The 25,723-nt window shown below is 41.3% G+C and overlaps 1 protein-coding gene across 1 annotated transcript in view; it reads right to left on the bottom strand.

Moving 5' to 3' along the window:
• SORCS3 (sortilin related VPS10 domain containing receptor 3) overlaps nucleotides 1-25,723 on the bottom strand; it is a 682,071-nt gene that overhangs the window by 58,452 nt on the left and 597,896 nt on the right. Inside the window, exon 14 of the mRNA XM_075534344.1 lies at nucleotides 25,126-25,233. Within this exon, the coding sequence (XP_075390459.1) occupies nucleotides 25,126-25,233 (108 nt within the window). The remainder of the gene's footprint in view (nucleotides 1-25,125; nucleotides 25,234-25,723) is intronic.

Raw genomic sequence — 25,723 nt, 5'->3', positions numbered from 1 at the left:
TGAGAACCCTTTGTCTAGAGTGCATTGGGAATCCAAAACTGAAGCCGGACACTCTGAAACTACAAATGCACACTACCATGTTCATCTAAGAGCGAGGGTCTTCGGTGATATGATTTAATGAGTCATCAGAATGGCATGCACACATATATGCCAGTCTCTAGGGAAATCAGCCCAGATCCATGTAGACACAACTTAGCTGCTCCCATTGAGCCCCAGAGGGGGTCAGAAATATTGGGCCCCAGAAGGGGTCAGAAATATTGGAGTGATGTAGTCTAACTTGGATTTCATGAACGACCAGCCAGCTAGAGGGAGAGCAGAGTCTCAATTTACCAACGAGAAAGAACCCCTGAATATGATAAAGAAGAAGAAGAAATCTCCCATTGGCCCAGGAGTTGTCCTCACATACATTGCGGATAATTATGATCCAAATCAAGGATTCTGAAATTCTGGCTGTGTGCAATTGACACACAGGATTTATGTCTCCTGCCCGGTGGTAATGCCTTTGGTAAGTTCCGCTGACTCACACACCACCTTCTATGCCACTGCCGTTCAGGACTCGGAATGAAATACCGTGGAAACTACATCACTGCCATTGAGGTGATTCCAACCCATATGACTTTATCTCTCACTGCCATTGGGTCAATGCTGAATCATCGTGACCCTCAAAGTGAGTTTCTAAGACTTTAACTATTTACGGGAGTAGAAAGCCCCATCTTTTTCGAAGCCACCTCGAAGCGGCTGGTGGTTTCAAACTGCTGATGTTGTTGTTATCAGCCCAGCCCGTAACCACTATGTCATCTCTCTTTAAAGTGTCAGAAAAGCAAAGATGTCACTTTGAATCCTAAGATGCTCCTGACCCAGGCCATGATATTTCCCATTGCTTGCTATGCATTCAAGAGCTGGACAATAAATAAAGAAGGCAGGGAAAATGGATGCATTTGAATTACAGTGTTATTGAAGACTATACCGTGTATTGAATATACCATGAATTACAAGAAGGAATAAATCTATCTTGGAATAAGGTCAGCCAGAAGACACCTTACAAGCAAGGCCAGTGAGACTTTGTCTTAGATGATTTGAATATGCTATCAAGGAGGAATAGCCCCTGGATAAAGTTATTGTGCTTGGTAATATAGAAGATTAGATAAAAGAGGAAGACTCTCAATGAGGCGGGTTGGCACAGAAGTTGACACAGTGGGCTCAAAGAGAACAATGGTTGTGAGTATGAGACCGGTCCGGGTTTGCTTAGTCCTGGGGGACATCGGGTTGCTGTGAGTCAGACCCAAGAACAGGCTCCTAACAACAAGAGCTGGGACTGAGAATTCTCAGCTCAACCCTTTTAGCCGACTCAACTCCTTTCATGAGCTGGATTCATTAATTTGAGAATAAATTATTAGAAACCTGGAAAACAGTTCTGAAATAACTGAAGATTTATGATGAAGTCATTTCACAAAAGGTCACAGGCAACCCTGCTATAATTAAATCTTTCATTAATTTTTAAAATACACAATAACTTACAAATGCAGCATAAATTAACCAAATGACCTTGACGAAATTATTTAGAGTATTTCTTTATCAGCAGCCACTATCTAGTAATTTCCTGAATTCTTATTTTATGAGTATGATTTGTCTATTTTGCATTTGCCTCTTTGATTGGGCCCCAGTAGCCTATTTATTTGAAAAGACTTAGTATTAATTTACTCAGTTCATTGGTGCACACTGGAGAATAACGGTGAGTTAGTGAAGACCTGTCTTCTAGGTCACAACCTCAAAGGTGAGTTAACTGTGACCCTCACTAATCATAAACTCAAGAGCAGCCCTCCCCCTTTGTAAGCTGGGAAATACTTTATTTCATGTGTACATCTTGGTCAATTATTTCCTTCTTCTGATTATCAAAAAGAGTACTTTCTCATTAGAAAAAAGGAAACACTATAGGGATCAATTGAGGAGAAAATAAATACCCTACTAGAGCCAGTCTCTTTTAATATTCTGTGAAATTTTCTTCTGCGCATTGGCAGTGCTGTTGTTTTCAGAGTAAACAAGCAACGATGATCCGAATCGCCAGCCAGGTAAAATCTTTGAAAGTTGGAGTAACTTGACATCTGAGCTTCGTTCCTAACTAGACACATGCGCTCACACCCCATTACCAAAGTTTAAGCACAAAATTGTGTACAAAACAGACCTCATAGCACTAGAGCAGATGAACATCATTTTGAAAAACTGATTCTTTTTCCTTACAAGCTGTAGAAGAGTTTTGTTAGAAATAAATTAGTAAAATGAGTAAATGTTCTGCTAGTTGAAACTTTGACAATCTTGATGATGCCCTTTGGCCAGTTCCAGTAGCTCCCAAAATAGTGCTTAACTCATAGTTCAATAAATATTGTTAAACAAATAGCATATGTTCTCGTAATAGAAACGTGACACACTTGCCGCCCAGTTCTTTACTTAATTGCTCCTGGACAGGCCCTGTTGCCTGGAACAGAGCTAGGTTTCTCATGCTACACCTGGGCTCCTGCTTCCCTAAGCACTCACGACTTGCCAGTTCCCAAGGAGGAAGCTACTAAGGACTGACATCAGATCAAAGTAGAGAGACAAGTGTTCCGGGAAGGCAAGCCACCAACGGAGAGCAAGTGTTGGTCTTCAGAAATTCAAGCCACATTCTTGGCTAAGGGTGTGTGTCCAGGACACCTGATTGTTTTCCTACTAGTGTGTAGAGGGGATTATTGGTAAAAGAGGTGAGTAGTTAAAAGGAGAATTTTATTGAATGAAAACAGAACATGAACTAGACCTTAATAGAAATAGGCAAGGGCTCAACAGCAAGGAATCCTGCAAGCGTAGCTTGTGTTAGTTACAGGGTACAGTGATTGGAGAGAAGGTAGAAAGAGACAGAGATTAAAAATGTTGAAAATAAGTGTTGAGCCGGGGAAAAGAGCAGAAGGCAGCTTGAAGGAGATACTGGAAGTCATGGACACTGAAGGGAAAAAGGAAAAACAAAACTCTTTCTTTTGAATTTATCAATCACTCTATGTCTAAATATCTTGAGGGCTTTTTTCCCCAAGATAAAAAGTGTCCATTGACTGGGGTTAAAAGGTTCATAAGATCTAAAACATAAAACGCCTGTGGGCTCAGATTGGTCTGTGAATCTGACGGATGAAGAGTTTGAGTTGATTGACGGTTCCTCAGGGGACGGCAGGGGAGGTTGGGGAGGAATGGGGAGATGATAATGATGGGGAGAATGAGGAAAGTGATCGAAGGTTAATTGTAGTGATGATTGTACAACTTTTCTCGATGTGATTGAGCTATTGAAATGTATGGTATGTGAATTATAAGCCAATAAAACTGTTAAGAAAAATAAAGAAGTGGAAAGATGGAGGAGAACCGAGGAAATGGCTGGAAGAGTGAGAAGTTGGATGTTGAAGCTAAGATCTAGGGTGGAAGAGAAAGACATGAAAAAAAGAGAAAACTGTAAAAGAAGAGACGAGGAGGAAATGGGACCCCATCTCTTCCTATGTCACCAATATTTCCCAGTCTGATTTGTGTAAAAGCAGAACAAAGAATTACAAATAATCAGAAAAAAGGACAAAAATTCATTTCCATCTCAGTTCTATAATATTAATCTCATACTACCTATACTACTATATACCTGTACCATTCCGTCCTTAAAGAGTTTATACAACCAGTCAGGTAATATCAATCCTATATCAACCATACCACTGCAAAGCACCAGTTACACAAAATGTCCACGTTATAAGGAATGATAAACATGGCATTCATGAACAAGATTTAACAAGATCTCACACTCTAACATCAGAGGTGACCAACATTGTAAAACAGTGTTTTACAGTTACTGTAAATCAGTGCAAGATGACATGCTAATTCACCATGACTCTGTAACTCCTGTCAAGGCACGTAGCATAGAGAATATCTTCCACATATGAATCTGGAAGCACATATGACAAAACTGCTCATAACAGTGCAAGACTCAAGATATCCTAAATGTTCATGGACAAAAGATGAGAAATACAGGGGGCTTATTCATAAGATAAAATGCCACATCTTGATAAATGAATCAGAAATTAATATGCATCAAAATGGGGGGAGTTGACGAAAAGGATTTCAAATTCTCATGAACTCCACACTTTGTGGTGCACGGATGAGAAATGAAACTGCCAAGCCATAGCCCTGCGATAATTGTTGAACCTTAAAAAGTAACCCCTGATTCTTTGTAACAGAGATTTCATCCACTATTACAAAAGTCAAGGGAAGGTTTACACACAGAGTGAGACATTCTCTAATAGCTCCCAGAGATGTGCGTGTAACAGCATCAGATGTAGTGCAAGAAGATGAACCTCCCAGGTGGGAAGGCCCTCAACATGGGAGTGTGAAGGAGTCGCCTCTTCAACATGATGGCATAGATGGAAGAAAGCTTTGGCGACCTTCTTTTACTTACTAGGCATGACTCAAAATGAGAAAGTTAAAACAAAACAACAGGTGCATACACTCATTAATAATCAGGCCATACGGTGTACAAAGCATGAATGTAGGCAAATTGGAAGTCATGCAAATTGAAATGGAATGCATGAAGATTGAAGTGATGGTGTTAGTGGAATATATGGAATCCATGGACTTCCAGAAGAGGAAACAAATGTGTCTTTGATGAATTGTAGTCTGACTGCTCTTTACTGGAGGGGCTCTAGAATGCTGGGTAAAGGGGCTGATCGAGGAAAACCAGGCCGACTCTCGGTGGGATGGATTGCCAAAGTGCCTGATACAGTGGCTCAAACAAAGCAAGACGATGCAGGCACAGAAAGTGTTTGCTCTGCTGTATACAGGACGATGAGTCCACCCCAAACTGACAGGCTGGTGGCTAACAACAACAACAGAGATGGGAGGGAAGAGAGGCAGAGCCTCTAGCCTGAAGATACCCAACCAAACCAATCTTGCTGCCATTGTCTCAACTGGACTCACAACCACCCTCTCTCTGCAGGGTTTCTGAGACGGTAAATCTGTATGGGAACAGACAGCCTCATATTTCTTCCATGGGGTCACTGGTGGGTTTAAACAATCCCCTGGAGGTCAGGAGCCTGACTCCTAAGCCATCACCTGACCGGGACATCTAATGAGATCATAAACTCACAGAAAACTCACTGCCATCACTCCGACTTTGACTCACAGTCACCCTATAGAAGAGGTTGGAACTGCTTCTCATGGGATTCTGCTATTGTAATTTTTGATGGGAATAGAAAGTCTTTCTCCCACGAATCACTTCTTGGTCTTGAACTACTGACCTTTCAGATCCCAGACCAAACCACTACATCTATTATCTTAACTAGATAATAGACATTGATTTATTTGGGTGAAAGGAAAGGCAATATACAAGAGGGGGGCATCTACACAGTATCAGTAAGGTAAAGGAAGACACTGAGAAATTCACAAGAAGAGACAACAGAGGGAAATCCAATGGGGTGAGAGGGGGGCTTCAAAAAAGTTAATAAAAAATGAAATGAAAAAGATGGTGAATTTTTTTCTACAAACTTTTGAAACTTCCCGACATTTTATAATATCAGCATTAACAACAATAATCTATAAGTGGGTACACAGGCTGACATGCAAGCTGAACAGTTCTGGGTAATTGAAAGGGGCTACATCCACAATTACATGTAGGTTTTTCAGAGGACATTTCTACATATGTCTTTGCATGTGTTATACATGTATTGATGCAGAACAAACAGGAGGCAAAGTTAAGAAAATGTCTTAGTCATGACCCCAAACTTTTGAAAACCAGTCACTGGGCTTGGGGATCGAGGGCCACAGTCTCAGGGGATGGTTAAGTCAATTGGCATAACATAGTTACTACGGCCCCGTGGGCCACATGAGGCCCACCAAGGACATTTATCCACCCCCCGGGTGTTTTTGCCCCATTTTTTTACTTTAAAACAAGATATGTGCAGTGTGCATAGGAATTTGTTCATAGTTTTTTTTTTTTTTTTATAAAACTATAGTCTGGTCCTCCAACAGGTCTGAGGGCAGTGAACTGGCCCCCTGTTGAAAAAGGTTGAGGAACCCCTGTAAATCTCTACACTACTGTGCAAAGTATCAATTAGAGTCTTAAAAGCTAGCAATCGGTCATCATGCAACTAGAGGTCTCTTCTTGGACAGAAGAGATAAAAGTAAATAAAATCAATGAATCAAAGAAACTATTAGTTCAAAGGAAAGCACAGCCATATTACTCTGATACCAGAAATAACAGATGGTGTCCAGCCACCACTAATGAGCACTCTGATCAGCATAACACAGAAGATGCTGTGGTCAATGGAAGAAAAGCATAGAAAAAAATTCAAAATCAGGAAAGCAATCAGACTTACTGGAACCCCTAAGTGTGTGGCCCTTAGATACCTTTAAACCCATAACTGGCCTCACCCCAGTGGCCAAACAATAGATAGGTGTGTAAGAGGAACAGTAACACTAATAGGTGCACACACCTGAGAATAATCAGTTTGTTAAGAGCGAAAGGACCGGTTCAGAATGTTAGGAAAGGAAGAATGGAAACAGAGCACAGAGAAGAAGTGGCTAAGTGATAGCACATCAGTGAGATGAAACAAAATGCCTATGAACTGCTGAATGTAAAGCCGATGATCTGCTCTGTAAACCTTCTCCCAGTGCACAAGAAATAGTCTTTAAACCCCCTAGAGTCTTAAACCAAATAATAGTTTAGCTTTCCTGATTAAAAAAATATCTGTACAGAACATTTTGCTCCTCTATAACTATTTAGATGGGATCAAATCAATAACAGTGACTCAAAATATTAGTGATGAATCTATGGGGCAGTGGATTTATGCTAATGGTGCATGAACAACTCCCCCAAAAGAAGGATGGGGATGCTTATGCAACACACAGAATGTAAGCAGTGTCACTGACCTGGGTGTACATGTAGAAACTCCTGAGTTGGAAAGTTTGTTGAGTAGATTCTCAACAACAAAATAATAAATACAAATGACCATATCAAACTAATAGAGAGCAAAAGTAAGACCACGATATGCACCAAGATAAGAGAATGTTGACATGGAGAAGCACGTGACAGAATGACAGTCCCTATATCATTGGAACGGTTTAGAAGCATAAGAGGCAACGCCATATATTTCTATGGATAACTGAGTCGGTGCTAGGCTATCATATCATGGGCAAGAGGATTTTCACCACGTTCATAGCAGCCATTGGATCTGTGGGGGAGGAAGGGATTAGGATTGATATCAACTCTATTTGGAGTGTTCTGTATTATTTTTATTATCTGATACAGAATTTTTACAAAAAGAAAAACAATACAAAACACACTGCCATTGAGTCAATTCCCATCCATAGCAACCCTCTGTAGAGTTTCTGAGGCTATAAATCTTTAAGAGAAGGACAGACTCATCTTTCTCCCACAGAGCAGCTGGTGGGATTGAACCTCTGGCCTGTGGTTAGCAATTCAAGATCACCCCACCAACATCACCTTACCTGACAACAGAATGATAAGGGGTTCCTATTTATGAATTCTGTGTGGTGCATAGAGAGGTACTTATGACATTATTCTTTGTTACTTGTCTGCTTCCAAAGGCTGTAAGGGAACCATGTAGGTATCAAATTTCAGATATGGAATCTGCATGGAAAATCAAATTCAGAATATTACAGGAAGCAAGAAGGCCATGTAAATGGATAAGGAGTGAACTGGCGCAGGTAGCGTGGCCCCGTGGACCTCCGTTGAGTGGTGAGACCAGGAAATACCATGGTGGCTGAAAGCAGACATCTGGCATTTAGTTCTAGCAGACTGCTGAACTATGGGCATTCGGTCTCGATACAGCAGGTGCTTCTGATTTTGTAAATGTGTTGGTGTCGCTAAAGAGACGCAGAATTAAAGGTCCTCATAAGCCAAAGCCTGAGACTTCTGAAAGGAATGCAGACAGGGAATGAACAAGAGCTGGATATTAATGGAAGAGAACCTCCTGAACGAGGTGCAACTTGTCTTTGGGGCTTGGATGCGAAAAGAGGAGACTTAAAAGTCACTGCAAAAGATTTCTACTTTTAGTATACTTATAGTCAATTAATATGATTCTTCTAGCCATGATTACGTATGCGATGTATTATTATGGTCACCTTTGTTTCCTTGGGACTGCTTTGGATCTATCTTTGTAGAAGGAGTGACGTATGACACCGTTGATTGTTTTCCTCGGATGGGGTATATCTACTGCCACCACCATACAGTTGCAACACACATCGCCCTACTCGAACAACCATCTCTGTTTTCTGACTGGGCGTTAACAGAAACAAGAAGACCTACTGTCACTTGGGCATTCTGACTTCTGGGCCGGGATCTTGCATCTGGTTGGCCTCTTCAGATCCGGGACTGAATGGCACCCACTACCACATGAGCCATTTCTTCAAAGTTTTGTGAGTTTCTGTGAGATGTTGCAGTGAATCTCAGTGACTGAAAGGACATGAGGGAATCTACTCAAGGCAGGTATGGGGGAGAAATGGAGCAGAATAGCAACCTGAAAGAGTTGGCCGCTGGGACTAGTCTGGTATTAATTCTTTTAAAGAGAAAGGGTTACCACTTTGTGTGCAATTGAAGGTGTGTTTTGTGGGTAGGAGAAGTCGATGGCATTTAATGTTAACAGTAAAATCTGATTTTTAAGATAGATATAGTGGATTAAGCTCCAATGCAAAGAACATTGGGTGGTTCAAATCTACCAGCTGCTCAGGATCAGAAATCTGAGACTATCTGGCCCCATAAAGATGGACAGTCTTGGAAAGCTTCCAGGGGCAGCTCTATTTTGTCCTCGAGGGTCAACCCAACTCAATGACAGGGAGTCAGTGTCAGAAAACTGATCCACAAGGCAACTCACTGTGTGTCAGCTTGAATGGCCCCCAGTTCAGAATAGGCTTCACAGCGTGCAGTTAGTGAATGAAACGCACAAGTGAAAAACAGTATTTGTGGCTTGTGAAAACGGAATGAAATCCAAATTCCATACACAAACGAAGCCCACAAAAAATGTTGTATTGTACCGGATGTCTACCAATGCATATACATATACATGTCTACACTGCCTCCATGTTGGAAGAGAGAGTTCAGTCATCACAGCAGAGACCATATCCGCAACCACCCCCAAAATCTTTGCTGTCTATCTCTCCACAGAAAGAGCTTCCTAGTCTGTCAGCCTTTCTTGAGCAAAACACAATGGAGACTACATCTTCAATGCTACTCTATGGAGATAGGTTCACGAAATCCTTAGAGCCAGGTGAGAGAAAACCAGAGCTCAGAGGGAGGTTAAGTAAGGCATCCTGGGTAAGTAGCAGGCTGGGTGCTGCTGCCAAGAATGCCAGGCTTTCTCAGCCACCACACCATCTTCATCCTCAGCCACCACACCATCTTCATCCTCAGCCCACAGGGTGAGCCATCGGTCGAAATAAGCCTTTACCTTCCTGAATGCTACCAGACCTCAGTGCATCCAGAGCCATTTTTAAGCCCCTCAGCAAGTGTGCATTCTGCTTTTGTGCTCTCTGGTGCATACGAGACTGAGTCTCCAAATTCATAGCAGGCCTGCCGACACACTGAAGCACATGAATCACACACCAGGCTGGGAGCCGATGACTTAGGAGTTCCACTGCATTTGCCAATTACTCGAATGACTTACTCTGGGAAAAGTAAAATCAGGCTCTCCCAACAAACAACAGAGAATTGAAAAACAGATCAATGGAAGTAGTGCTGGTTCACTTCCAAGGACTTTATCGGAAGCAGTTACTAGAAGCTAAACAATGCATTTAAGCTCGGGGCTGGGCTTCGCATGGCACTAGGCTGTATTTAAAAGCCTGGTCCCTGCTAAGACTGCGGTCACAGTCTCTTTAGTGAAAAGGAGGTCTTCACTTTGAAAGAGAGAGAGAGAAAATTAAACCTCTGCAGCATTGCAGTTTGCATAATTTTCTAACAAAATGTTATCTTCCCCTTTCTCTTTGGCTATTAGTTCTGTTGGAAGAACAATGGAGCAGAGATTTATGCCAATTAGAATTGGATTTAATACAGGGAGTTAGCAAGACAGTCGGTGCTAGACAATTTGCTAAAGGCCATCCTCAGACCTTCCTCCTTCTCTCACTCTCTGCTCTTCAAGTCATGGATCTCCCGAACCTCTCTCTGAGTGCTCACTGGTCCCTGGAGAACACACACACACACACACACACACACACACACACACACACACACACACATCCCTCTTCCACTTCTCCGTTTAGCTCTGAAGGTTTCTGCTGCTTTAATCCTGTCTGTCCTTGAAATCCAATGGCAATGGTAATTTATCCCCTTCCTTACCATTTACTTGCTCCCTAGTTCTCTCAGAAGAGCCCTGGTGGCATAGTGGTTATGTGTTGAACTGGTAACCCCAAGGTCCGCAGTTCAAAACCACCAGCTGCTCCTCAGGAGAAAGACAGGGCTTTCTACTGCAGTCAAAAGCTATTGTCTGGAAAACCCACAGGGGCTGTTCTACTCAATTCCATAGGGTTTCTGTGCATTGGTATCAACTAATTTGAAGTGAGTTTGGTTTGGGAAGTGAGTGTTTCATGCATTTTTTTGTGCTTTTTCAAACAGATTGTGAATTAAAATTCAGGAATGGGTCAGCTGTGACTTGAGCTCTGGCAGAACAACGGGCACCCATGGGTACTTTAGCCTGCCACTCTTTCCCCTCACGCCACCCTCCTGCACTGAACAACACTTTCCTCCATTTCCTGCTCAGAGCCTAGCGTTTGAACTCGGCCTGACTTGCTCTCATTTTGCCCCTTACTAAACAAGGGACCCGAACCCTTCACCTCTCTAAGCCACGATGTCTTCTCTTCATCTGCCTGAGTGGGATTCTTAAATGAGATCAAAACATTTTGAAATAAATGTGTAACTAAAAGCCTATTGAATGAGCAAACAGAAAACTGAAGAAAAGTCCTTGTTAGACTCTTCCAGAGCAGGTTGAATGTCCATCTTCCCTTAGTTTTGTTTTTTCCTTCTTCTTCTATATTCATGACAATTCTTCCAAGGAGTGGAGAATACCTCTCCCTTATGGAAATCCTGCTGTGATTTTTCTTGTCTGGGGACCTGCCAGGTTCTTCCAGGGCCTCATAAAAGTTCAAGCAGATCATAGCCAACTGGTTCAACATTTCATATCAAGAAATGATTTCAACTATAGCTTTGGGGATGTAGGGTAGAAGAGTATTCCCATTGGATTTCACATCTGAATCAAAAAGAAGAAGACGAGCTCTCCTCAAAGTGCTAATTTGTGGACAAATAACCTTTCAAATGTGGTCAACCGGAGATGTACAAGGGCTCCAAACGCCACGGGCATCTCATCAGCCTGGACAGCCCTGGTCCCGCCACAGGCTCCCTCAGCCTTTCTATCAGCCAGACCCGCCCTCAGCCTTAAATAAGAACAGTCACATTTCATTGTAAATTAGGCTAGACTAGATGCTTCCTGTCAAGGTTACCAGGGAGATGTTGAAATAATAACATTTGAAAAGACAGTGGGGGGAAAAGAGCAATAAAAGAAAGCAAATCCCAAGGCTCCAAGATGAGGGCTGCCTCTCACAAAAGTCTCTTAGCTGGGCTGCGGTTTTAGAAGGTTCTGAGCTCCCCTGAGCTCGGGGAGAAGTAGAAGCCGGGCGGGCATGTGTGGTAATGAAATCTCGCCCAGGAGGTCCTTGTCCTCTGACTGCCCTTTGTCTGCCCACTTGCCATCCCATAGCCCTGCTGCATACCCTCCAAACACACAGTGCCACTTACAGACCCAGCTTGCTCTGATTTCTATGCAATTCCTTCTCTGCCATAAAGTAATCACTGGATTCTGATTACAGCATTTCGGGATCTCTGGGGATCTGGAGTGCACTTTATGAAAGGTCTTCATCATGAGTCAGAGAAGAAGCCACAACCACCATAGCACTGGTCGGATTCTTGGGGATTATGAGATTCACTTATTAACTCATTTACATCTCCATTCATCTAATCATCCTTTCATTCAACCTACCTATACGGTGGAATCCTCAGTGCCAACACAAACCTATAAGGGGCCCTAGTGATTATAGTGGTTACATGTTAGGTTGCGATCTGATGGTTGGTAGTTCAAAACCACTAGCTGCTCTGCTGGAGAAAGATAGCCTTTCTACTCCCATACACAGTTACAGTCTTGGAAACCCACAGGGGGTCACTATGAGTCAGTATTGATTCAATGGCAGTGACCACAAACCTGATAATTACAAGGACTCAAAGAACAAGATATATACAGATCCCCCCGTAGGCAACTTTAAAGCTACATATGTATATGTATGTACATTGCATGTCTATTTATATCTGTGTGGCAGTTACATAGTCTACTGTCAACTTGAGTGAAGGGGTGGAGTCTAACCTGTCAATCAAGTCATAGCCAATGAGATCTCTGTGTGGGCATGGCCTTCTCCTGAGGATTCTGGGAACTCCTGTCTTCCTCCCTGAGGTGGGACACTCTCTCTGCTTCATCTTCCTGCTGACAAGTCAAATGGAGTTAAGCTGTTGGAGCCAGAGCCCTGAAGCTGGAGGAACCACTAAGAAACTCACACCAGCACTGAGATACTTCTATCTGGAAGCACTGAAATGCCACTGGATCTACAAGACTTTCCTCCCACTGGCCTCCCATCTACCTGGATTTGCATAATTGAATGGCAGCATAAATCTAAAGGAGAATTTATGGACTGGTATCGGACATATGGTCTAATATCAGACTTACAAACTTGACCTGGACTAGGTTGGGATGTTTTCTTAATATACAATTGCTTTATTTATATAAAGCTCTTTCTTATCTATTTATGAGTGTCAATGAATTTATTTCTCTAGTCAATCAGACTAACAAAATCTGTCTATCTGAAGATTGAATGAAGTTGGTGGGGAATATTTTATATTAATAATATTTTCATCAATATTTATTCTCTAGCACGTTATGAAAGATATATATAATACATATAAACTGCTATTATATATATATAAATAAACTGAAAGGTTGGTTAGAAGACTAAATTTGGTTTAAAATGAGACCTGAAAGATATGTTAGTCAAGTGGGGAGAGAAATAGCATTCCAGTCAGATACAAAGATTCTGCGGTAGGAAAACATCAGACGTAACAGAAAAATCCAGTATCCTCAGAGCACGGAGACCAGAGATGAGGTTCTGGAAGAGTGGTCAATGGTTATTCAGAGGGTTTGCGCTTTTTCCTAAAAGCAAGGGCAAGCTCTTGATGAGTCTTGAGAAAAGGCAGACCTGATGCGCTTTTCACTTTCAAGAACATACCTCTGGATAAACAGACCTAACACAGTCTAACAGCTTTCCCAATCACTCCAAACATCCAAACGCCAAACATCCACACATTCCAATGCCTCTTTCTTTGTCTCTCTTCCTTTTGCCTTTTAATCATTGATTCATTCAAGCATAATGACTGACTTCCTATTATTTGGCAATCCCTAGTGAGCTATTAAAAATGTCTTTCGTAAAGCTTATTATTTGGCTGATTATTTGGTTTACACTGGTGAACTGCTAGTAAAACTTCCAGGCAAACTCAATTGTCACCTTCTGTGAGAGTTAAGTCTTCACTCCCCTTTGCAGAGACGCTGGTTTGTAAATGCGGCTCCTTGGTGGGTAGTATGCCCCCACCTGTCCTTATCATGCTGGTCTGAGACAACCTTGAAGTTAGAAAGAACTGCATTTATCTTTTTAATCTTTTTTAGGAGATAGCCAGAACTGATACACGTTGGAAGCTCATTAAAGGCTTTTGAATAAATGAACTAATAAATATTTAAATCCCCCAAATCAAGGTGACAAGACAAGGCAATTATGCCACGGTGTGAATAAGTTGCCATTTATTTCTCCCTGACCATCATGGAGCTAAAGAGAGAGTTAACCATTCTATTCCAGAAGTTTACTCTCTTCTTTCATAGTTCCTAGGCAACATATACATTTTAAAAAGTCTCTTTCCATCCCTGTCACCACTAATTGGGGAAGGAAAGCCATAGTTTAGCCCTAGAAGATCACTTGATTTTAAAGTTCTTTTCAAATTTACCATGGCGTCAGATACCACCTGCTGGCAATCTTTCTATTGATTCTCCCTTCTGGCTATCAGAAGATCCCCAACTAAGCCTGTATTGTTTTGTACTAGAGAAACTCAGAATTTGATACAAAAATTCAATTGTCTGCCTGAATTATTTATATTTGATGGGATATCAGCTTCCATAATCCACCATAAAGTCATGGAAGGCCCCGATCCCTATAGACAACAAATATTCACTGTTCTAGTTCCTATTCTACCTATTCCCATTCAATGTATCCTAACATGCAAAGCAGAAGAGGGCCAAGAGCTCTCCCCAGTTCTGTAGAACTTTACTGGGAAGCAAAGGAAAAGAGAAGTGTAATCTTATCCCTTCAGTAAAGGGTTTGGCCTTGAGTTCAGTCTTGCCCAAACCAATGTGAACAACTGCATGCCATCTGAAGCTGAGCAAAAAGAAAAAAATATATATATATATATATATACCATTTCTATTAGATGAACAACGAATTTAAATGGTGACCTTAAACTTGTCGGAAAACACAAAGTCATATAGAGATTAGTGCACATGTTGCATTGTTCAAAGTTGAAGCCAGAAGCATGAGACAAGCTTAAATAGGCCTTTTACAAGAAATGTGTGATAGGTCATATGAGAAAGACCCTATGAAAGAAGGATCACTAGGTCTCCACTGAGAAGGCAGGGAAGGGCTGATATTAGTTAAGGGGCTACTTCACTTCTTTATTTAAAAATTATTTTATTAGGGGTTCATATAACTCTTATCATAATCCATCAATTGTGTAAAGCACATTTATCCATTCATTGCCATCATCATTCTCAAACATTTGCTTTCCACTTAAGCCCCCATTTTTCCCCTCCTCATTTTCCCCCTCCCTCCCCACTCCCCCCTCTCACATGAACCCTTGATAATTTATAAATTATTATTTTGTCATATCTTTCCCTGTCCGATGTCTCCCTTCACCCACTTCCCCGTTGCCCATCCCCCAGGGAGGAGGTCACACGTAGAGCCTTGTAATCGGTTCCCACTTTCCAACACACCCTCCCTCCACCCTCTAGGATCGCCACTCACACCAATGGTCCTGAGGGACCATCCGCCTTGAACTCCCTGCGCTCCCAGCTCCTATCTGCACCAGTTTACATCCTCTGGTCTAGCCAGACTTGCAAGGGAGAATTGGGATCATGATAGTGGTGGGAGGAGGAAGCATTTAGGAACTAGAGGAAAGTTGTATTTTAATCGTTGCTACATCGCACCCTGACAGGCTCATCTCCTTGAGACCCTTCTGTAAGGGGGTGTCCAGTGGCCTACAAATAGGCTTTGGGTCTCCATTCCACACTCCCCACCTCATTCATTGGGGTAAGATTTTTTGTACTGATGATATCTGATATCTGATCCCTTTGATACCTCGTTATCACACCAGCTGGTGTGCTTCTTCCATATGGGCTTTGTTGCTTCTGAACTAGATGGTCCCTTGTTTACCTTCAAGACCCCAGATGCTATAGTTTTTGAAAGCTGGGCACCATTACCTTTCTTTGACACATTTGATTATGCACCCATTTGTCTTCAGCGATCCTATCATGGAAGTGAGCAAACAATGATATGAAATTTTGTTCTTTGATGCCTGATAACTGATCACTTTGGCACCTCGTGATCACACAGACTGATGTGCTTCTTCCATGTGGGCTTATGAAGGGGGAGGAGGAGAGAGTGGAGGCCACCAGGCCATGAGGATGATCTTCCCAATTAGAGCAGCCAGTCCACAGAGAGGACCACATGGCAAACCACACTATGAAACATGATGCCCCTCACTGACCCATAAATCTACAGGGGACAACACCAGAGACACAGTGTGGGAATTGCACCTGATCTGATCCCACCACACTGAGGCAAAACACTAAGGGGGTACAACAGAACAGCAAGGGAATGGAGCGGCGAGGTCCCCCAGTGAATGCTGAAGATGGACTTTGGGGCCAGGGCGTGGTGTCCCAACAGACTGGACTGGAAAACACTCCTAAAGCCAACAAACAATCCTTGAACTACCTACAAGCTTTTCTTTCCTGTTGTGTTTTTTTGTCATTAGTTTCTTGCTGTTGTTGTTTTGTTGTATATTGTTGCTTGGTTTTGCTCTGTCTTGTTTTGTACGTGTTATTATCTCTGCAGGTCTGTCTAAATAAGATAGGCTGGATGAACAATCTGGAGGAGAAAACAACGGTATGGACAGTTCTGGGGGGACATGCGAGAGGGAAAGGTGGGGGGAAAAGGTAGTGGTGTTAACAAACCCAGGGACAAAGGAACAATAAGGGATCCAAATTGGTGGTGAGGAGGGCGTGGGAGGCCTGGTAGGGCATGATCAAGGGTAATGCAACCAAGAGGAATTGTTGAAACCCAGGTGGGGACTGAGCATGATAGTGGGACAGGAGGAAAGTCAAAGGAAATAGAGTAAAGAGCTGAGAGGCAAAGAGCATTTATAGAGGTCTATTTAAAGACATGTATACATATAAATATATTTATATTTGAGGATGGAAAATAGATCTATGTGTATACATTTATAGGTTTAGTATTAAGGTAGCAGAAGGACATTGGACCTCCACTAAAGTACTCCCTCAATGCAAGAATATTTTCTTCTATTAAATTGGCATTCTATGATGCTCACCTTCCCGACTCAACCGCGGAAGACAAAGTTGTCCATAAGCAAATGTGGCGAAGAAAGCTGACGGTGCCCGGCTATCAAAAAAGATAGCATCTGGGGTCTTAAAGGCTTGAAGGTAAACAAGCGGCCAACTAGCTCAGAAGCGACTACTTCACTTCTAAGGCCAAGTCAGATTTGGATGTGGTGCATGGCCACATCTGGCTTAAATTTGCTCAAAGATTACACAACTTTTTTGAACTTTTTTGTCTCTTTAACTCAACTCTAAAACTCTTTGATGTCCATATGAGAAAAATGTCTAGGAAAGAGGGAGGTGTTCTTTCACTATCTATTGACTAAGTAAAGGATGGAATCCTAACCTGGGAAAGACAGTCCAGAGCCAGAGGTCCTCACAGGGAAAAAATATATAGTAATACAATATCATTGATTCCTGGAATTCATAAAAAAATTCTGAATCTCTTGGCAGAGTCTTCCAAGTTACATTAATGTAGAAGCCCTGGTGGCACAGGTGATCAAGTTGTGGGCTATCTCCTGAAAGGTTAGTGGTTCAAATCCATCAGTACTTCCCAGAACAAAGATGAGGCTATGTTCTCCAGGAAAAAGTGATAGCCTTAGCATTCCTTTACAAGAGTTCTATGCTGTCCAAAATGTCATTATGAATTGGAATTGATGGTGAGTTAGTTAGCTGCACACACATGTCAAGAGTACATGGGTTCTTCTGTGATTTGGTAACCTAGAACAGCATCTGACACATAGTTGGTGCTCTTAAAACATTTTCTTAATGTTACAGAATAACTTTACGAAGGTTTTGCCAGGCTCCTAAATCTGAGCTGTTTATCTCACACGGTCTCTTTGATGTTTACCTCTTTCCCCTCTACGGGTATGTGTGCATAAATAAATACTTCTGCATATTGAGGGAGTTTCATAAAGTCAATGGAAACATAGAAGCAACTGATTAAAAACTCCTAATAGAAGAATTTTTTTAAATGCCCGAGTCAAATGAAAATGACAGCAATATATCAAAATCTTTGGGACGATAAAAGGCAGTGCTCAGGGGGAAGTTTGCAGCAGTCAACACATGCATAAAAACAAAAACAAAAGAAAAATCAATTCCTTCGCCCAATATCTCCAATGATTATAATAAGAGCAGCAAATAAGCCCACATTCAATAATAATACTTTCAAGAAAATAAAATTAGAGCAAAAAAGTAAAACACACACACAGAAAAACGACAATCAACAATAGTAGAATAGCACTTCGAAAAGATTAACAAACCCCACAAATCATAAGCATCCAAACAGAGAAGAGAAGATGCAAACAATAACAACAGTAAAAAGCAAAATGGGCATTGTCCTAACAAAACCAGCTGAAATTTAAAAGAATAATAATCAAAAACTATAAAGAACTGTACTCTGAGAATTGAGAACCTAGGACAAATTTTTTAAAATACACGATTTCCCTAAACAAATAAATACAAACAGAACATTTGAACAGACTCATAGCAAAAGCAGAAAGAATTCATGTCACTGAAAAAAAAAACCCACAGCAGCAACAACAACAACCTGGGTCCAGCACGCTTCAATGGCAATTTCTACAAAATATTCAGAACAGAATTGACACCAATTGTACTCAAACTATTCTAGGCGGAGAAAAGAAAGGCAATAGGGCACTCCCAGATTTTATGAAGAGAGCAGCCTCTTCTTGATACTAAAACCATGCAGAAACATCACAAAGACAATTTATGAGTCAATATCCTTCATGAATGCAGATGCAAAAATTCTCAAAATCCTAGGCAATAGAATCAAACAATATATCAAAACAATGATATTTCATGAACAAGTAGGATTCATACCAGATATGGAAGGATGGTTCAATATTAAAAAGTAAGAAATGTGATCCGTAAAATAAAAAATGCAGCAACAATTACACGATCGAATCAAACCATGCAGAAATGGCATTTGACAAAATACAACACTCATAACTGATTGAAACACTCAATGAAATAGGAATGTAAGGGAAATTCAGCAACATGATTATATACAAATTCCTCAATATATTATATACATATCAGGTACAGAAAATTATCCCCAATTTTCAACATAACATATACAAAACCAATAGCCAATATTTATCGCAATAGAAACAAAAATCATTTCTGTTCCAAATGTGAACCAGACAAAGAATTGTAGACTCATTCCTACTGCATATTGTGCTAGACATCTGAATCAGTTTAAAAAAAACACACACACAGAAAAGGAAAGAAAGGTATCCAAATTTTCAGAGATGTAAAACTCTCTTTGCAGGTGATATGATCCTCTACATAGAAAGCTCTAAAGACTGAGCAGGAAGATACTGTATTAGTGTCCTCTGTCTTTGCCCCTTTTATTTAGTTGGCTGCCATTTGTATCCCTGGATTAGGCTTGGCCCCTGCTGTCGTTGCTGGACCTCACTCCAGGGATGTATGTATATAGTAGCTTTTCCCTTATGCCCCATTTTTTTTAAGCTTACCTCAGTAGAGTCATGTTGTACTTGTCCTTTTGTGCTTGACTTACTTCACTGAGCATGATTTCCTCCAGTTCTTCCCATGTGACTATGTGCTTCATGAGTTCATCACCGCTTTTTAGGAATGTGTAGTACTCCACTGAATGTACGTACCACAGTTTTTTTATCCATTTGTCTGTTGATGGAAATTTGGGTTGTTTCCAACTCCTTGCCATTGTGAACTGTGCCGTAATGAATATTGGAGCACAGATGTCTCTCCTTGGTGTGTTTCTTGCCTCTTCTGGGTATATGCCCAGTAGGGGGATTGCTGGGTCTTAGGGTAGCTTAATCTCCATCTGTTTTAGATATCACCAAATCGATTTCCATAATGGCTGTACATACCTACAGGTCCACCAGCAGTGGACAAGAGTTCCTATCTCACCACAGTCCCTCCAACACTTGTTGCCTTCGGATTTTTTGAATTGGGCTATTTTTGAGAGTATTAGGTGGTTTCTCATAATTATTTTCATTTGCATTTATATTATGGCTTAATGATCAGGTACATTTTCTCATATGTTTATTGGCCATTTGGATTTCTGCCTTCGTGAAACTTCTGTTCAGGTCCTTTGCCCACCTTCTTAGTGGGCAGTTAGTCTACCCAAGGGGAGGGTATTGTTTATTTTTGCCACAGGAGAGGGAGAGAGCCACCAGGTTTCAAACCGATACACCAAGACTTGAATACAGCATACCTGCATGTACCAGGGAACCAATAGAGAGATCTGTGAGGCTGGCCCCAATCCCAACTATGTGGATACCACCCTGCCCCCCACCCCCAGCAGAATGTACTTCAGAGGACAGCATTGGAGCTACAGCTTGGGGAGAAGGGCGAGTCAGATTAGAGCACATGGGAGAAACTCAAAGGGAATGAGAGGGAGGAGAGGACATCCTGGCCCACTGAGCCCCAAGGATAATCTTCCTGCTCAGAGCAGGCAATGATGACACAAAAGATGAAATATTTAGGAATAAATTGAACGATAGAAGCAAAAAGATCTGTACAAAGAAAACCGAACAACCCTACTAAAAGAAGCTAAAAGTCCTATATAAATGGAAGAATGTACTATGCTTGTGGATAGGAAGACTTAATATTGTGAAAATTTCAATATTACCTAACGTGATCTACAGATATAATACAATTCTGAGCCAGATCCAATTCTTTAAAGAAATGAAAAAAACTCGTCATCAACTTTACAGGAATATAAACTACTTTAGTAGCAAAACACTACTTAACAGGGAACACTTCCTAATATCACCATCTAACACCATCTACTACATAGAGTCACCAAAACAGATAGGCCTGGTACAAACAGACACATGGACCAATAGAATGGAGAACCCAGAAGTAAACTCATCCACTCGTCAGTCCATGTGAGAAAGATGAGGCTGCCCCTCCCATGAAGATTCAGTCTTTGAAACCTGTGGGGCAAGTTCCACTCCGTCCTTGCTCTGTCTTATAGGATTGCCATGAGTCAAAATTGACCTGATGACATTCTGTTCAAAAGAAAGGGTTGCAGCCAATCATTCTCTGAGGAAGGGCCAAATCTCACTAAATGAAAATGAGGTAATCTCTTTAATAAACGGTGCTGACAACACTGGATAGCTATTCATAGAAAAAATGACATAGGAACATATCTAACACAATTTAAGACATAAATATGAACCTAGCAATATAAAAACCATCGATGATAAAATAAGGACAAACATGGGAGTATAATACATGGCAAAGGTATACCGTTAAACATAACTGAAAACCCACAAAGAGCAAAAGGCAAGTTAGATAGATGATGGGGACTTCCAAATAATTAGATATTTATGTACATTCAAATATTTCCCCACAGGAGTAAAACTATAACCCACAGATAGGGGGAAAACTTTTGACAATGGCATATTAAACAAGATAAAATGGATAGAAAATTTTGTCACTACAATATCACCCAATTTAAAAAGGGGCAGGGGGCTATGAAAAGCCATATCACCTAGGAAGCCAGCAGGCAGCCAACACATATATGAAGAAAGGCTTGTGATCATTAGTCACTAGAGAGAGGTCAATGAAAACCAGAATGAGATATCTCATCTTAGCATTGGTAGCAAAGTTCAAAACGAAAAGATAGAAACAAAAAAATGTTGACAAAGGAGTTGAGAACAGGAACCTTCATATAGTACTTGTGGGGTTAGAAAATGGTGCAACTACTGTGAAAAATTGTATAGCATTATCCTTAAAAATTGGAAATAGAAATACCATGTGACCCCATGACCATTTTATTTGGTATCTACCCTAGAGAAGTAAAAGCTGCAACAGTAGTATATGCATATATGTACATGTATTATATTATATATATACACTATCCACACACTTATATTAGTGGCAGAATTATTCAAAATAGCAAAAAGATGGAAACAATACCAATGCCTATCAATGAAAGACTTGATAAAGAAACTGTCATACATATGCATTGTGGAATATTATGGAACATTAAAGAGTAATAAAAAATATGTAACATGAAACATCTCATAACATGTAAGAACCTCATGGATGTTATACTGAGTGCAATAAGTTAATCACAAAAGTAAAAAATGTGTAGGCCATTAATGTTAAAAAAATCAAGAAAAGTCTTCACACTGAAAAACCTTCTTTGATGGTTACCAGGAGTAATAGGGGAGGGACTAAAGGTTAGACACATGTTAGCTTGGATTAAGGAGGTGATACACAGTAAGGAAAAGGTCACCCAAAATGATGGAACCAGGGGAGTTACTGAGAGGAGTACACGTGTCAAAGGCAACAGAGATAAAGACTGCCAAGTATACAATCCTGCGATAACAATGAACTATGAGTAGAGCATAGCTAGACATTTTGGTTGAATTTGTGTGTGAGAAGAGTAGTAGTTTATCTACAAATACATAATGATTTCACCATGGATACATGTGCTGGTGTATTTACCTATGTTGCAAATATATCCACGAATGTGGTGAAGCACACGAGGGGCAGTGCTATGAAAAGTTCTTAGATATAACATGACACTGTAAGGGAATGAATCACTGAGCCTGTGGGCATAGGACCATGGTGTTGGGGACATCAAAGGCAATTGGCATAACATATTTCACAAAGAAAATGTTCTATACCCTACTTTGGTGAGTCGTTTCTGGGGAATTAAAGCTTGTGAGCCACAACCTAACATGCAGCTAGTGGTCTGTTCCTCTCCAGAGGAAAGGAGAGTGAATAAAATCAGAAACATGGGAACCCGATGCGATCACTGAAGACAAATGGGTGCATAAGCAAATGTGGTGAAGAAAGCTGATGGTGCCCGGCTATCAAAAGATATAGTATCTGGAGTCTTAAGGGCTTGAAGGTAAACAAGCAGCCATCTATCTCAGAAGCAACAAAGCCCACATGGAAGAAGCACACCAGCCTGTGCGATCATGAGGTTTCAAAGGGATCAGGTATCAGACATCATCAGAACAAAAAATCATATCATTGTGAATGAGGGGATGTGCAGAGTGGAGACACAAAGCCCATTTGTAGGCAATTGAACATCGCCTTACAGAAGGGTCGAGGGGAGCAGACAAGTCAGTGAGGGTACAGTGTAGCAACGATGATGCATACAACTCTCCTCTAGTTCCTAAATGCTTCCTCCTCCCCCACCACCATGATCCCAAATCTACCTTACAAATCTGGCTAGACCAGAGGATGTACACTGGTACAGAAAGGAACTGGAAACACAGGGAATCCAGGACAGATGATCCCTTCAGGACCAGTGATGATACCAACAGGGTGGAGGGAGGGTGGTGTGGAAAAGGGGGAACTGATTATAAGAATCTACATATAACCTCCTCCTTGGGGGATGGACAACAGAAAAGTGGGTGAAGATAGACATCAGACAGGGCAAGATATGATAAAATAATTTGTAAATTACCAAGGATCCATGAGGAAGGGAAAAGCGGGGAAGGAGGAGAAAAATGAGGAGCTGATGCCAGGAGCTTAACTGGAGAGCAAATGTTTTGAGAACGATGAGGGCAATGAATGTACAAATCTGTTTTACACGATTCATGTATGTATGGATTGTGATAAGAGTTGTTTAAGCCCCTAATAAAATGATTTAAAAAAAAGATATGTGGGAAAACTTGAGTTCAATGGAGCATGAGAACATCAGCATCTACCACATGGAGACCAGAAGAACTAGATGGTGCTCAGCAATCACAACCAATTTCTCTAAGAGGAGGTCAAGTTAAAAGGCCCTGGATAGTGTGAGAGAAAAAAGGTGGAACAAAATTCAAACTCATAAAATCACCAGGCTTGCTGGGGGAACCCCTGAGACTAGAACTCTTAGACACCATTCAGGTCTGGAAGCAGACTCACTCCCAATAGCACAATTTTCAGCCAAATAATAGGCAGACCTCTTAGTGTTCCCCTAACAGGGGGACAATGGCAGTTGGGAAGCACGCACATCTTAGTTTCCAAACTATTTGGGATCAACCCTTCCCCAAGGGTAAAGCTCAGCAGGGGTAGGAAAGGAGGGATGGAAACCCAGGGAGGAAGTGGGATCCATGATGCTAAGTAAAGATGGCAATCAATGAGATGAAACACATGCATATAAACCTTTGAATGAAAAATTGATCATTTGCTTTGTATATCATAACCCAATTCACAATAATTTAAAAAATTTTTAAAGAACAAAAAATTGAATTAAAAAACAATGAAATGTTTTCATGAACTTTCGAAGCCCTTCATGTATACTTTATCTAACTATCTAATCTACATATCTATGTTCGTTCTGCTATCCAGTGATCAGTCCACCGGCAGATAGGAGGATGGACGTGGAGGGTTGGGACAATGTGGTCCAATTGAGGCCAGTGGGGCTAGGAAAAGATTTTGAATAAAACTACCCCATTGTAAATACATAGCATAGGGACGAGGCATTTGCCCCATATTGGTCCCTTATTAGTATATTGAAAAACGATTGATTCAACCTGTTAAAAACAAACACAAAAGGAAACTAGAGTCTTATGGAGTAAGAGGACCATACCTTTCCCCCAAACCAGCACAGAAACATCCTGTGAACTCATTAGTACCAACCTCACAAAACAAAAATTTTCCAAATTCTTTCCCTCCATGGGGTCCGCTAAGAGTTAAACCAGACGACCTTCCAGGGAACTGAAGGTGGGAGACAGTATTGGCTGGTACAGTTACACAGCCTCCTTTTTATGGCCCCTTATACATATGTGTGCACACATATACAAACAGGTAACCAACACTTAATGACTGGAAACTTATATTCAGAAAAATAATTCAAGACTCTTCACTCTTTTAAGATCTACCCCTTGACCATCTACTCTCCCTGTAAAGAGCTGTTGACAAAACTTCACCGCCAGTTCATCTGAGCTGGATCAACAACTGAACAACAGGGTGGCTTCTGGGCTTGTGTGTGTCAGCGATTGCTCTAGTACTTTCCCTTGAAAACACTGCTGGGTTTCAATGCATCGATTGCTGACTGGCTCCGTTCTTCCCTAACTCCCCTGTGAGGAAAAGAGAGACGCACATCCAAAGACTTAAGTTCCCTGTTGGCCTAAGTTTGGGAACAATGCAAATGTGTTATAACGCCGTACATGCTATCGAAATCTGAACTCTCTGTAATAAACGTAACCTTTCCAATCGTGTCCGTAGTCTTTTGAGTTAGTAGGTGCAAACATAAATATTGCCATTCTAGGGATGAGGAGACTTGGATCCAGAGATTGAAAGGCCATTGTTTAGGGTTTGTAGTTGGGGGTGGGGGAGGGGGCAGTGGATCTGTGTCCTCTGAGGAAGGAGAACGCAGGTGCCTGGGCTCCTTTTCTAGCACAACAAAGGAAGTACTCACGTCATAATTTGGGTCTCAACTCCTGCCTCCACCAGAGCCCCGTCAACGAAGAGAGGGACCGAAGTGAAACCGTACTTGTCCCAGGAGTTGCCCTCGTCAAAACTCACCCTGGGTTGGAAACAAGTACATGGAAAAGACAGCTGAAAATCAAACCATGGTCCTTTGCCACCATTTTTCAGGTTATTAAATTCTCTTCTGTATCTTGCTGGCTGGCAGTTTGGATTATCAAAAGGCATTAATCTTCAACATCTCCCTCCTATTATTACGAGATTTGATCAACACTGCATTCCCTGGTCCAGGCAGACACAGCACTAAAGCTGCTGCAAAAATCTCTCAGCATATTAGAATTGGGGGGAAAACACCCCCAGCAGGAGGGCTTAGTGGATGGAGTGTCACGTTTTGAGTACTCAGAGTGGAACTGGAGGTTCAATTTACAGCACAATCAATTCAGCCCTTGGAGTTTCTGACACAGATAAATTGAGTATTGTGGGGTGTACCCTATGGGAGGAGGTATGTGTGTCTTTCAGATCAAACCTTAAAAAAAGCAATTTCCTATTTGTTCAGAATGGATGTTAGGATCGCTTTCCCTCCTGATGCC

The sequence above is a fragment of the Tenrec ecaudatus genome, chromosome 16, assembly GCF_050624435.1.
Source record: "Tenrec ecaudatus isolate mTenEca1 chromosome 16, mTenEca1.hap1, whole genome shotgun sequence".
Classification (NCBI taxonomy): domain Eukaryota; kingdom Metazoa; phylum Chordata; class Mammalia; order Afrosoricida; family Tenrecidae; genus Tenrec; species Tenrec ecaudatus.
The sequence above is the reverse complement of the archived record's forward strand: the minus strand, read 5'-3'. Positions and strand labels throughout refer to the sequence as shown.